The sequence below is a fragment of the Camelina sativa genome, chromosome 11 (assembly GCF_000633955.1).
Source record: "Camelina sativa cultivar DH55 chromosome 11, Cs, whole genome shotgun sequence".
Lineage (NCBI taxonomy): Eukaryota > Viridiplantae > Streptophyta > Magnoliopsida > Brassicales > Brassicaceae > Camelina > Camelina sativa.
Genome location: NC_025695.1, coordinates 9,731,394 through 9,743,450, shown reverse-complemented (window position 1 = coordinate 9,743,450; position 12,057 = coordinate 9,731,394). Strand labels below are relative to the sequence as shown.

Sequence of the window (12,057 nt, the reverse complement as noted above, 5' to 3'; positions counted from 1 at the left end):
ACCCCAAGTGTAGTTCCAACTCCTGATAGAGCCGTGGGAGTCATGTTCGCCTTCGTGAACGGTGACGTTTTGGATGTGGTGGCCGATGGCGTCAGGGAAGACATGATTCTCGTTCTTCCACCTCTTGTAGTGTTTCTCCGCCGATCCTTTCAACGGAACCTCCGTTACGTATGTTCCCGAGGTTGCCATTTCTTGCTCTCTCTCTCTCTCTCGTTTTGAAGCTTCCACTTGTTTTTTTCTAATGTTTTGTTTTGGTTGATGCGATAACACTTGTCGTTGCCTTGGTTTATATAGTGAACATTACGGTTAAAAAAATATAGTTTCTACCGTTTCTTGTAGTTACTACTTTGATAGTGCATGCGAGAATCTTCGTTTCTTCATATTTTACAAACATTATTTAATGAGCACTGATGGGTCGTCCTGTGAATGTGTATTTAGTTGGTATGATTTCGACCACGTTATTGATGTGGTTAGTTGGCACATCATCCTTTTAGAAATATAATACACATATTAATTGCGAGGACAAATATATCGTCGACATACAATCGCATATTGGATATATATGGTGATTTAGAACATCTCTCTATTAGTATTACTATTAATTAGTGGTTCCCAACAAAGTTTTCACCATTAAAAATAAAGAAAGAGAATGAGTCAATGAGAGTCGTCTCAAGTTTGAGAAACGATGAACGCGTCTCTGCCACATATATCTTAATATTTTGGTGTCTTTTGTTAGCCGGCCACTTAACAAGTTAACATTAGTTCAATAATTAAATTATATTTTAAAACATTATTATTTTATTTGAAATACTCTCATCGTGTACTGCAATGCTCTTATATGCATCGTACGCAAGATGATACTTAAAACTGAAATATTTAGAAACTCCTATAAGATTTATTTTATAACTCTTTTAGCAATCGATCACTGCTTCAAAGCGCGGCAAATTTATAAATTGATGAAATTAAACTTTAATATATATATATATATATATATATGTTTCTATAAATAAATTTCTTCAATTGAAAGTTGTCATTTTTTTCTTGAACTTCTTCAATCAACTTCTTTTCTCAACTCTAATCATTCTTAAATTATATTTATATCATGACTTAATTGACCTTTATTTAATCATGCATATGTATAGTGATTGGCCTTTAAGTCGTTGATTAGTATTTTTAACTAATTTGAAGGTCGAGCGGGTGAGACCAATTAAAGATTAATATATGTACTATATTAGTTTCATAGTATCGATCAGTCTTAAAATTTAATAATTTCTATATAAAAAAAATGTGACAACCACTCCATGGTATGTTGATGCCTTAAATAATTCGGATATATTGGTTTAAAATGGTTGGCCTAACTGTACATTATGATTTGTAAACTTTGCCTGTCTCTGTCTGCCAAACTAAACAAATTTTCGGGAGACCTAAAATAAAATCAGAAGGGGGGATTTATTGGTAATACTTTATTGCTGCTCTTACTGTCTTGCTTAATTGGTCAATAGATGATACACTCATGAATTCTGCTCTAGTTGTCTCTATCTATGGAAATGATATGTAGTACGTTTCTAGAAAATTAGAATTAAATTCTTTAAATATGTCACTGGGATCTGAAAATAACAATTTGTGTTTAGAATATACTCTCTAGTTGTATTTGATTCTGTTTTCCTTTATATTTGTATATTGGTATATGGCCATTTATCGATCACTATTCACAAAATTGTATCTAAGATGAATCCAACGGGACTAAATACGAGCTCTTGTGTTAACAATCGAATCATATTATCGCACAAAACGAATAAATGCGGGAACTTTTGCCAAGGTTGAACAGAGGAGAAGGAGGAGTTAACATCGACCCAATATGGTTTATCATATTTTAAGAGTTTCTTGATGGTTATATCCTAGGGTTTGGAATAGAGAGACATTAGTAACAAAAATGGTTTGGTCTTCATCATTAAGTACAAACTTTGACATCGTATAGTGTATGGGGAAAACTAATCAATGTTTCATTTGATTGTTAAGCTTTCACTTATTTTGGAAATCATACCATTTTGTTTCCAGCGTTGATACATTCATGGGCCCATACATTATTCTACTTGGTTCGGCTTGGATCAGCCCGATTCAAATGGGCCAGAGAGTATGTAGCGAAGTTAGATTCATTTGTGGAAGTATCAACGCTTTAGGATCCAAATTACAGTAATCTGTGGCGCAATTGGATTAATTTTATGAGGTAATTATTTTTGTTATTCAAAAATATAAAATGGATAGGAGTAGGAGAGTAGGACTAACTATTTTATGCGGGTTGAGACTTGAGAACCCTTTTTCATTATCATATAACTATCGGGAAAAAAATTTTCATTTTCTTGTTGACTTCTTGCAATTGACAACATTAACCATAAATCAAAATAACAACACAAAAAAAGGACAAATAAAGCACGTACTTAGTAGTAGTAACACATTATCTCTTTAGCACACAAATTTCAAGAAAAAAACACAAATATAATTTAGTTAGTAACATTCGTAGAGTTTAATATCCATCTTAACTCGGAAATACTTAGCACCTTGAAATATATCTGTCACGAAGGTAGCGATCCCACGAGCCATGAAGAAGTCGCCGGTCCCTCCAACGACGGATAGATCTCTTGTCGGCTCCATCATCAAATCCGCACCCATTATGTTCAATGTACCTTTGTGTTGGGTTGAGTTAAACACCAACGTGTAACAAAACCACGCATTGAAGTCCATCTTCATGTCATAGAAATAGAATCCTTGTGCACGAGCTACGGGTTCCGAGAGATAGTTTTTGTCCATTGTTATGGGGTCGTCGAAAATCACAAACTTACCGAACTTGAAGTTTCCTAGTCCCGGAGGGCTCACGATGGCGGCGGAGGTTGCGTTTGCTACATTGTCGCCATCGTAGAGGATGTCATGGAAGTAGAAGGAGAAGTGTTTGCATGGTTTTTTCTGATCGAGTGTTTTTCGTGATCCTAAGACAGTATCGGAGAAAAGTAAAACCAATAAGAAGAATGAGAAGAGGGATTTGAAGAGTTGTTTCTCTATTAGAGATGCCATAGTTAGCTAGAGACTGGTGCGTAGTGAGTTGTGTAAAAATGATGAGGGCTTACACCCATTTATATAGAAGTATTTTGAGGGATACAGCGAACTGGGTCGGTTATGTTTGGTCAAATTAAATTTTAATTAAAAGAAATTAGAGTGGAAAATAAGGTTTTTAAGATCATGTTGAGGGACAAAAGCGGGGTTGGTGATAACTAAGCTACAACTTAATTTCATTTTCTTGATAGAAATATTTTTTTTTGTTGACAGAAAGAAAAAGAGTGCATAGATTTAATGATTTTATATGTCCTATAAAAACGTTTGGTGAGTCCAACCTAAAAGCATAAAGTCGAAGGCTAGCTAATATATCACAGCAAGTTGAAAACAAATTTAAACGAAAAAGAAAGTTTTAGGCGAAAATGGAAAAAACAAATCAGTAATTAGAAAACTCTTTAGGAAATATTGCCTTAAAATAACGAACGCCCATCACTCATGTGACGATGTCTGGTGCATATGGTTAGAACTTAAAACTAGGTAACGTGTAAAATAAATCACGTTTCAGCTTGGCTTCTAAGATTGCTACTAATTAACCCTTTTCTTCGTTAAAAGACATTTGATAATATTCCGAAAACTTTCTAGGTTATTGATAAATAAATTTAATGATACAATTAGCTAAGATCGACACATTTTTTATTTATTACAACACTAGCAAATATACAACAAAATAATTAAATTGATATCCTTACTACACGAATGTAGATTATATATCTTTTTTTTTTCAACTAGATTATATATCTTTATCTTCGTGTAAATTTTCATATCATGAAGTCATACATTAAATTAGATCAACACAATATATATTTAGATAATACAGAAATTGTATATTAATATATCAAAAAACTAACAACTTGGAAGGTAATATAAATTTTGAATTAAGAAATACAATCATAAAGAAAAATATTAATTAAGATATGTAAAAGTTGTTGTGATACGAGTTTTGCAAAGTAACCAAAACTTGAAACTTCAAAACTACGGTAAAGATTCATGAAGATGTTTAATATAAACTTAAAAACTTAGTAATGTTAAGAGTATTTTATGTATATAAATGTTATTATTATACAAGGCATGCGCAATTGCTCATGTAGAACAATTATTCCCTCTATCGCTTTACTTTACGTATAAGACTAATATATATATATATATATATATATATATAATTATTTGACAACTTTATAGTCAATTAATTCATTTTAAAATTCTTATTGTTCTCATATTCAATTTAAAATAGTATTAGTCAATAATATCTGTCACTAACTCCTTCCTAACACATGAGTAAAAGCACAAACGTTAAAAAGTCAAACAAGATGATTTAATCCTAAGCAAAAGAAGAGTTCAAATGGGTTTAGTTGCCTAACTCCTCATTTGTCCCTTACTAACTTCAAAGTAGCTAGCTATGTCGAAACTAGATAGCTTCTAAACCAAGTAGGTTTAACAACTCATGAGACAACAACATAAGAAATTAAAGTAAGACCATGAATCCTACGTACAAAAACTGCTTTGAGACCATGAATCCCTTAATTAACTAATAAAAGCTGCATGAAATCTGAACTAAAAGCTTTTTTACCAGGCCTTTTAAAATGGAGAAGTTAAACAGAGTTGAATATCAAACCATAGCGCCATGTCAAGAAGTTGGCCGTAGTCTTGGTTTTACTCAATATCGTGCTACGTTTCTAAAGATAAGCATGAATCTTTTTTCCTGAAAATAAGATAATTATAATTTAATTTTTATGATGTCAATAAAAATATTTAATAAAAGTGATTAGGAAGAAAGCCTCTTTCCTTAGTACGTAATCGGTTATTAACCACTGCGACTAGTTTTTAACCACTACTAAGACCAGTAGACCACTATCTGGGACTTGAGTAAAATGCCAATTTTGTTACAAAGTACGGTACAAGCACGTACTTGGTTTTTACTCTGGTGTATTTACCATTCGTTACATTATAACTATAAGAAATTAAGCACATACGTGGTTTTACTATGATACATGATGGATCAAAGAAGGCAAGAGCTATGGTGCAGTATGATTTACAATTTCTCTACAACACACCTTCAAATTCTAGGATAAACGAATACATATGTGACATACCTGATATTTAATCAGTGGTTTGGCCCATCATCGTATATTTACAGCATATCCGAGAGATTCAGTTACACAATTCCTAATTATCATCAAACTGCCACCTGAACAGATGACCAAATATAGAACTTCCACCTGAATTTAATTCATAATGTTTTAATTACAAACATTTTAATTAATAATGGACTTAATAATTATGATTCCCTCTTGTCTCGTTAGTTATGAATTAAAAGTTCAAAACCAAATGAAACGAAGACTTTGCCATACAAAGATAATATATTTGTGGTATTTAAAATATGCATCACATGTTATTATTATATACAAGCCAATCTTTTGACCTTTCGAGTCTTGGAATCCCAAAGAGAAAAATCACTAAGGACTCTCGGAATCTTCAACCAACGACTTTTCAGTCGTGACGTCCTTGGTAACTCCAACTACCGGAAGAACGGGGCTTGCTGTGTACTGTTGCACCACTAACACTGACGCCGTCGTCGAAACATTTTCGCTTGCCGTTAACAAATTCCCGATCGGTCCAAGCTCCGGCGTATCGCTTCTTTCCACGTGCAACCCCGACGCCACCGAACCTTCCGGTGACTTCCCCACCAAGAAAAGATTGCTTTTAGAACACTCTTTGATAACCTCGAAAACTTCCTTGTAACATTTCACGATTTTCTCTTCGTAAACGATTAGAGATTCGGAATCTGAATTAGAAAGAGAACTTTCTTGTCCTTTAATCATTGCCTTCAGCTCGGTTATAGCTTCTATATCAATCAACTTCGTTTCCCCGGAACATGATGCATGATCTTCGATTATCTCAAGCTTCACATTTTCCGGTTTAAATTCCTCGCTAGGAATAAACCGAATAACGGTTAAGCTTATCCCGGGATGTTCTGCCATACGCATCGCAAACGCTAACGCCTCCCGATCATCATTCCCTCCAAAAAACAAAACCGTTATTACCAACGAGAAATCACTAGACGCGACACGAGTCGTACCACCAAGCCCACGATCAACCAATATCGCAACAGAACATGGAGCTTCTTCCATAACCTTCTTGTTAATCCAACGGTAATCGTTCCTAGTCGTCTCCCACGTTCTGTCCAGCCTAACGTGCTTATGAAACGGAAGAATCACCATAGCCGTGCTTTTGCGTTCCGCACTTTGACATATATCCTCATGTATAGTCGCCATCGCTGAGATTGCCGTCATGGGACGCACAGAGACACGGCTGAGTCGTCGGAAAGCCTCAAATGCGACAACGACCATGTCGGAAGAACTATTGTTACCAGTTTTGTCTTTGTTCCAGAATGGAAGTCCATTTTTCCTGACCTTATGTGCCATGAGTACAGCGGATGATCTCTCGGAAAGCTCCATAAGATGCATCGCATAGACCGATAGAGTTTCTTTGCGGTTTGAGCCTCGGGATGCTTCTATGAGGTTGACGATCGTTGGGATGTTCATTATGCTCTGGAAACAGAACATGAGTCGGAGAGGTTTGTTGGACTTTTTCGTCTCCTCGATTGTTCGGTTTTGGTAATCTCCTTTGGCTAAAGATTTACCCGGTTTGTACACGGCTAGAACTAGAGGAGTCGTCATGAACGTGGTGAATATGGCCATTAAAACCATTATAGCGAAAACCTGATCGTTCAAAACCTGCGAAAACACATAGAACCAAGTTAACATGCAAATATTTTGTAAAATCTGTTTTTAATAATTATAAAAAAATTAAAAAATAAATAAAAAGGAAATCTATGAACTTACCCCTCTGTCTTTACCGATGTTGAGGACGATGAGCTCAACAAGGCCTTTCGTGTTCATCAAGAAACCGAGTGCTAAAGACTCGTCAAGGGGAACTTTGCAGTAAAGGGAAACGAGAACTGTACCGACGATTTTACCAAAACAAGCATTGAAAATAACCAAAACCAAGAGTCCCCAAGACTGAGCTCCTTGAATCGTCGCCACATCCGTTTTTAAACCGCTCGAGACGAAGTAAAGCGGCAAGAAAAGACCCGACACGAGATCCTCAACTTTCTCAACTAGAGCATTCGCGAAATTACCTTCTTTCGGGAAAATAACCCCGATCACAAACGCACCGAACAGCGCGTGGATCCCAATCAAGTCTGTGACAAAGCTAGCAGCAAGAACAATACCTAACGTGCAACACACGTAGAGTTCATTAACTGGCTCTCCCTCAGGACAACGTTTAGCAATCAACTTAATCCCCGGTTGCACGACAAAGATACAAAACAAGACGAAACCGCAACCCGCGAGAAACACCCATAGAGATGTGAGAGGAGAACCCCCGTCGCCCGAGATAGCCACGGCGAGAGCAAGGAGAATCCAAGCTACAACATCATTGACCGCAGCAGCCGACAAAGCAATCTTTCCGACATCAGTGGTCAGAAGCTTGATCTCAGCGAGAATTCGTGCCAAAACGGGAAATGCGGTGATGGAGAGAGCAACCCCCATGAAGACGAGGAAAGGAGCTTTACTGACTCCATCAGCTATGGTACTTCGGAGAGCAAACGAAGTTCCAATACCAAGGATAAAAGGAAGAGTGATTCCGGCTAAAGCGATCGAGAGAGCTCTCTTTCCAGTTCGCTTGAGGGATTTAGGGTCGAGCTCGAGACCAACGAGGAAGAGGAAGAAGATGAGTCCTAAGTTTGCAAGTGTGTCTAAAACCGTTAGACTCCTTGGTGGGAAAACCGTGGTGAGAAACTTTGAGCTTTTCCCAAGAGCTGATGGTCCAAGTAATATTCCACCCTAATCACAACAAAAACATAAACTCAAACTTAATGACATTATAATTCCGAATAAAACAATGTAAGAAACGAATAATCAATGATATATTCCACCCTGAAACCACAACATATATAGAAGGTAAAAGTTATATACAGTACTCCATTATAATTCCAAAAATAATAATGATGTGTTTTATTTTAATAGTGTACTAGATTTTAACCCGCGGTAAACTGCGTATATATAATTTTTATTACTATTTATATTTTATATTGTATTTGTTTGTTAAATATTAGATGTTTTCTATATAGAGGAATAACTAAATTTCATGATCGTTTGTGCGGCTAAATGCAGAGTCAGCCCTTGATATAGGCAGGTGAAGCAAATGCTTGGGCCTCCAAATAAGATAGTGAATATTCGGCCTTTTTTCCTAAAAACTTCATTAGTTCTACTGGTAAAAAGATAGTATATTAGTATCAAATGTCAATGATTCAAATATTTTCTAGTCTTCTTTGTGTTTTTCAAGTTAAAAAAAAAAAATATATTAATGTATAATTGGCCCACCAAAAAAATGGGCTTTTAGCCTTAATATTTTCAGAGAAGGCTCTGGCTAAATGTTTATATTAATTTTTTAACCCGCAATATACTTCATTACCATTTGTTTGTTATATTTAGTTTGTTTTGTTTAGTGTTTGAAATTCTATTTTGATTGTTAATTATTATGACAGAAAATAAAGGATCTAAATACATAGTAAATCATTATAAGCTATGATTAAATTACGTTTTCCTAATGATTTAATTATTTTATATAATCTTAGTTAAATCATCTTAATTTTTATGTGTCAAATATTCTAATATTAATAGTGTTGACAAATAATAAAATGAGGATTTAATCCGTATTAGCATAAATTTAATAATATTTTATTAATTTCAACATGTTCTCTTTATAAGACATTTACTATACAACCATATTATATAGTTTTTTTTTTACATATTTATAATATTTTAAAATTTTATTAAGTTTATATATATTAATAATAATATTTAGATAAATGTGAATTGAAGTTTTTCTTACGTTAAGAATCAAAGCTCACGGGTTTTGAAAAACAAAATATGAATCAAATTGTTGTTTTATTTGTTTGCGAATGATTTATAGATATAATATCTTTAATACACAATAGAAAGTGTGGTTAAATATATAATAGTTTATGTTTCCATATTTATTCTGTTGTATTTTTTTAGTTGGAATGATACGTAAAATATTTAGGAAACAAAATCTGAAATAATGTTATTTTTGAAAACTTTTTAAGGATTAATGTTGTAAATAAATTTTTAAATAAACAAAATTAAAAAGGCATAACACAAAATGTACTTACAAAATATTAATATTGATTATTTGCTTAGTCATATAATAAGGGAAGTAATTAAACATCCATCATCTATGACTAATCAACATCGTCATATTATTTTATCAGAAAAATAGAATCGTCATATGAGTATTTATTCCAAATGTTGGAATTGATCACTGCTTACAAGCCACAAGATTCATAGGAACGTGGAAGCATAAACAGATAATATAAGATTTTTGCTTTAAAAAAAAGTTAAGAGATATTATAAGATATTAATATGTGTGTGTAACTGTAAGATACTCTTAAAAGCTTAACGTGTTAGCGAATTTTGTGGAAGAAAACGAATATTCTGATGAAAGTTCCTACGATAGCTATGTCATAAATAAGTAAATAACTTAATAAGTCCGACGACTTATTCACAACCGCATGATTGGAGCTAAGCAGCCTTAGAATTTTAATGTAAATTTCCAAAAATTCCGTCACCTTATCTAATTATTTGATCAAACTGGTAACAATATCTTTTTGACTTCTAATTAGACCCCATAATGGATATAAATATATAATAAACGTTGACCCAAAAAAAATTATTTTCTATATAAATAAATAATTGAAGAGATAAAGAAACGTACGACAATCTCGGCGATGACACGTGGCTGTCGGAGTGGACGGAGGAGAAAAGCAAGAAGACGAGTAAGAAGAAGGACGATACAGATCTGGAGTATGAGAAGAGGCAACGCGTGCTCCAGAGGATTCTCGCCTTGGAATACTCCATTAGAGGTTGCTTTCATTGGTCCTGGACATGTTGTACCATTTGTTCCCATGACCTACAATTTCGAATTGTTTTTACCAATTAGTCATGTAGCATGTTTTTGCATTTTCCGGGAAGAAATGCACATTAGTAGCGATTTGGGAATTGACTTCTCAGCATAATCATAGGATTAAAAATATAAAAAAAAAAAAGAGAGAGAGTAAAATTATGGTTAGTCAATAGAAGAAACGTAACAAAGAAAGTGCAGGTTACAGGATACAATGATCGATTGTGTTATTTATCTCATGGGATTTAAAAAGATGAGTATATACATAATAGTTTTGGATAGATAGAGAAGAAGCGATACTTACGGATATGTAAAATATCTGAAAACGTAGATTTTTATCGGACGGGAGAAGATTCTATCCGTTTCTACTTGGTTGATCTAAGATCTGCGCGAAGGGACTATACGAACTTTGTGATTGGTGTTTGGTGAAATTTGGAACTTTTTCTCTTTATAAACAGAGGACTTGAGATCAAGTGTGGATAATGGATATGGATGCAGTATACTAGGGTCTTTATATAGCCTGCAAGTCTCTTGAAATATCCATAATGCCCCTATTTGCGCGGGAGTTACTTCCTTTTTTGTTTTTTTCTTTTTTTCTGTATACGTATGTATAAAATAAAAGATAGAAATACATTATCTTTGAGGCTAGGGTTGGCAAACTAGCAAATTGATTTCTTTTAAGTAATTTGGTGACTAATGATTCTGAATTTGGACGGTTTTTGGCGACTAGTCATCTATATGTACAGTACTAGTGTACTAGTTTTCAGTATGGGGTTATGTGTGAGCAGTACATTTGTTTTGCATTCTATTGTAATTGACATTATAGTTTTTACTCATGGAAATGACCTCATATCAACTCAAACCTAATTAAGCACTCGGCTATTTCATCTTAATTCAGCATGTACACAATAATTGGGTTTCACTATCATTTACTTAAATTCTTTAACACCCCAAGATCTAAGATTTCACGTATCATTTTAGAGGGTATATTCAACTTGACATTGTAAGTGATTTGTGTAAAATTTATAAATTATGTGTTATTCAATATAGATTTTAAAAATTCTTCTCAAATCCATTGTTAGTGAACTAATGATTTTAAAATATTCTTTAAAATCTTTTATTATTCAAAACAGTTTTTGAATTTAGATTCTAATGATTTTTAGAGATTCTGGAAGATTTGAGAAAATTTCTTTAGTTGAAGAATATAGAACCAAATCTCATGGTTTTAGGTGGGATTTAAAAGAATTTTACAATAAATCATTTAGGGGGTGTATTCAATCTTATATTCTAAGTGATTTGAGTTTTCATAATATTTTAAATGATTTTTGGAATGTTGGTATGATTTATTGTAGAGAGATTTAGATTTCTGTATTTTTAACTAACCAAATCCTCCTAAATCCTCCAAAATCCCTAAAAATCATAAAAATCCAAATCCACAAACTATTTTGAATAACAATAGATTTTTAAATAAAATTTTAAAATATCAGTTCACTAAAACATTAACAGTGGATTTTAATAGACCTTTTAAATTCATGATTGAATAACATATGATACGTAAATTTTACACAAATCACTTAAAATGTCAATTTTAAACTTCACTAAAATCATCAAAATTATTTAAAATCTTATAAAAACTCAAATCATTTGAAATATTAGATTGAATATATCTTTAGTCTTAGACTTAGGTTTCACCATATACAATTTATATACATTATTCGTTTTTATCTTGTTAAATCATTGCTACTAAAAACTTGAGCTCTTTGATTCCAATTTCCAATTCTCATACATTATTATTTTTCACTTACCAAATATAGGATCCTTACAAACTTGAGATCATTGTATGCATGTTCATCCGGAGTCTCTCATTGATGATGGTGCGTTCATATGTCAACATCTGTTTCGTCCTCTCTACAATCAAAATTTACCCCTATCAGATGCATAATATTTGTTTAATAATATGACGAG

General features: G+C 33.3%; 3 protein-coding genes across 3 annotated transcripts in view; all 3 read right to left on the bottom strand.

The window, feature by feature from the left end:
* The window catches only part of LOC104722642 (MLP-like protein 328), a 1,509-nt gene extending 1,241 nt beyond the window's left edge, over positions 1-268 (bottom strand). The window contains exon 1 of the mRNA XM_010440842.2: positions 3-268. Within this exon, the coding sequence (XP_010439144.1) occupies positions 3-189 (187 nt within the window). The 5' untranslated portion in view covers positions 190-268. The remainder of the gene's footprint in view (positions 1-2) is intronic.
* On the bottom strand, positions 2,317-3,112 carry LOC104722641 (dirigent protein 6). The gene has a single exon (XM_010440841.2). The coding sequence runs from the start codon at positions 3,067-3,069 to the stop codon at positions 2,506-2,508; it is 564 nt and encodes a 187-aa protein (XP_010439143.1). The 5' UTR covers positions 3,070-3,112; the 3' UTR covers positions 2,317-2,505.
* Positions 5,454-10,561, bottom strand: LOC104722639 (cation/H(+) antiporter 17-like). The gene is made up of 4 exons (XM_010440840.1): positions 10,397-10,561; positions 9,907-10,101; positions 6,951-7,952; positions 5,454-6,842 (listed from the first exon to the last, which is right to left on the bottom strand). The coding sequence occupies exons 2-4, from the start codon at positions 10,096-10,098 to the stop codon at positions 5,562-5,564; spliced, it is 2,475 nt and encodes an 824-aa protein (XP_010439142.1). The 5' UTR covers positions 10,099-10,101; positions 10,397-10,561; the 3' UTR covers positions 5,454-5,561.

Bases quoted from the DNA above. Each gene is read 5' to 3' on its own strand.
- LOC104722641 (XM_010440841.2), bottom strand. From the start codon at position 3,069: ATGGCATCTCTAATAGAGAAACAACTCTTCAAATCCCTCTTCTCATTC.
- LOC104722639 (XM_010440840.1), bottom strand. From the start codon at position 10,098: ATGGGAACAAATGGTACAACATGTCCAGGACCAATGAAAGCAACCTCT. The intron at 7,953-9,906 runs GTACGTTTCTTT...TGTTGTGATTAG, and splicing joins GTGTCATCGCCGAGATTGTC to GGTGGAATATTACTTGGACC. The intron at 6,843-6,950 runs GTAAGTTCATAG...GTGTTTTCGCAG, and splicing joins ACATCGGTAAAGACAGAGGG to GTTTTGAACGATCAGGTTTT.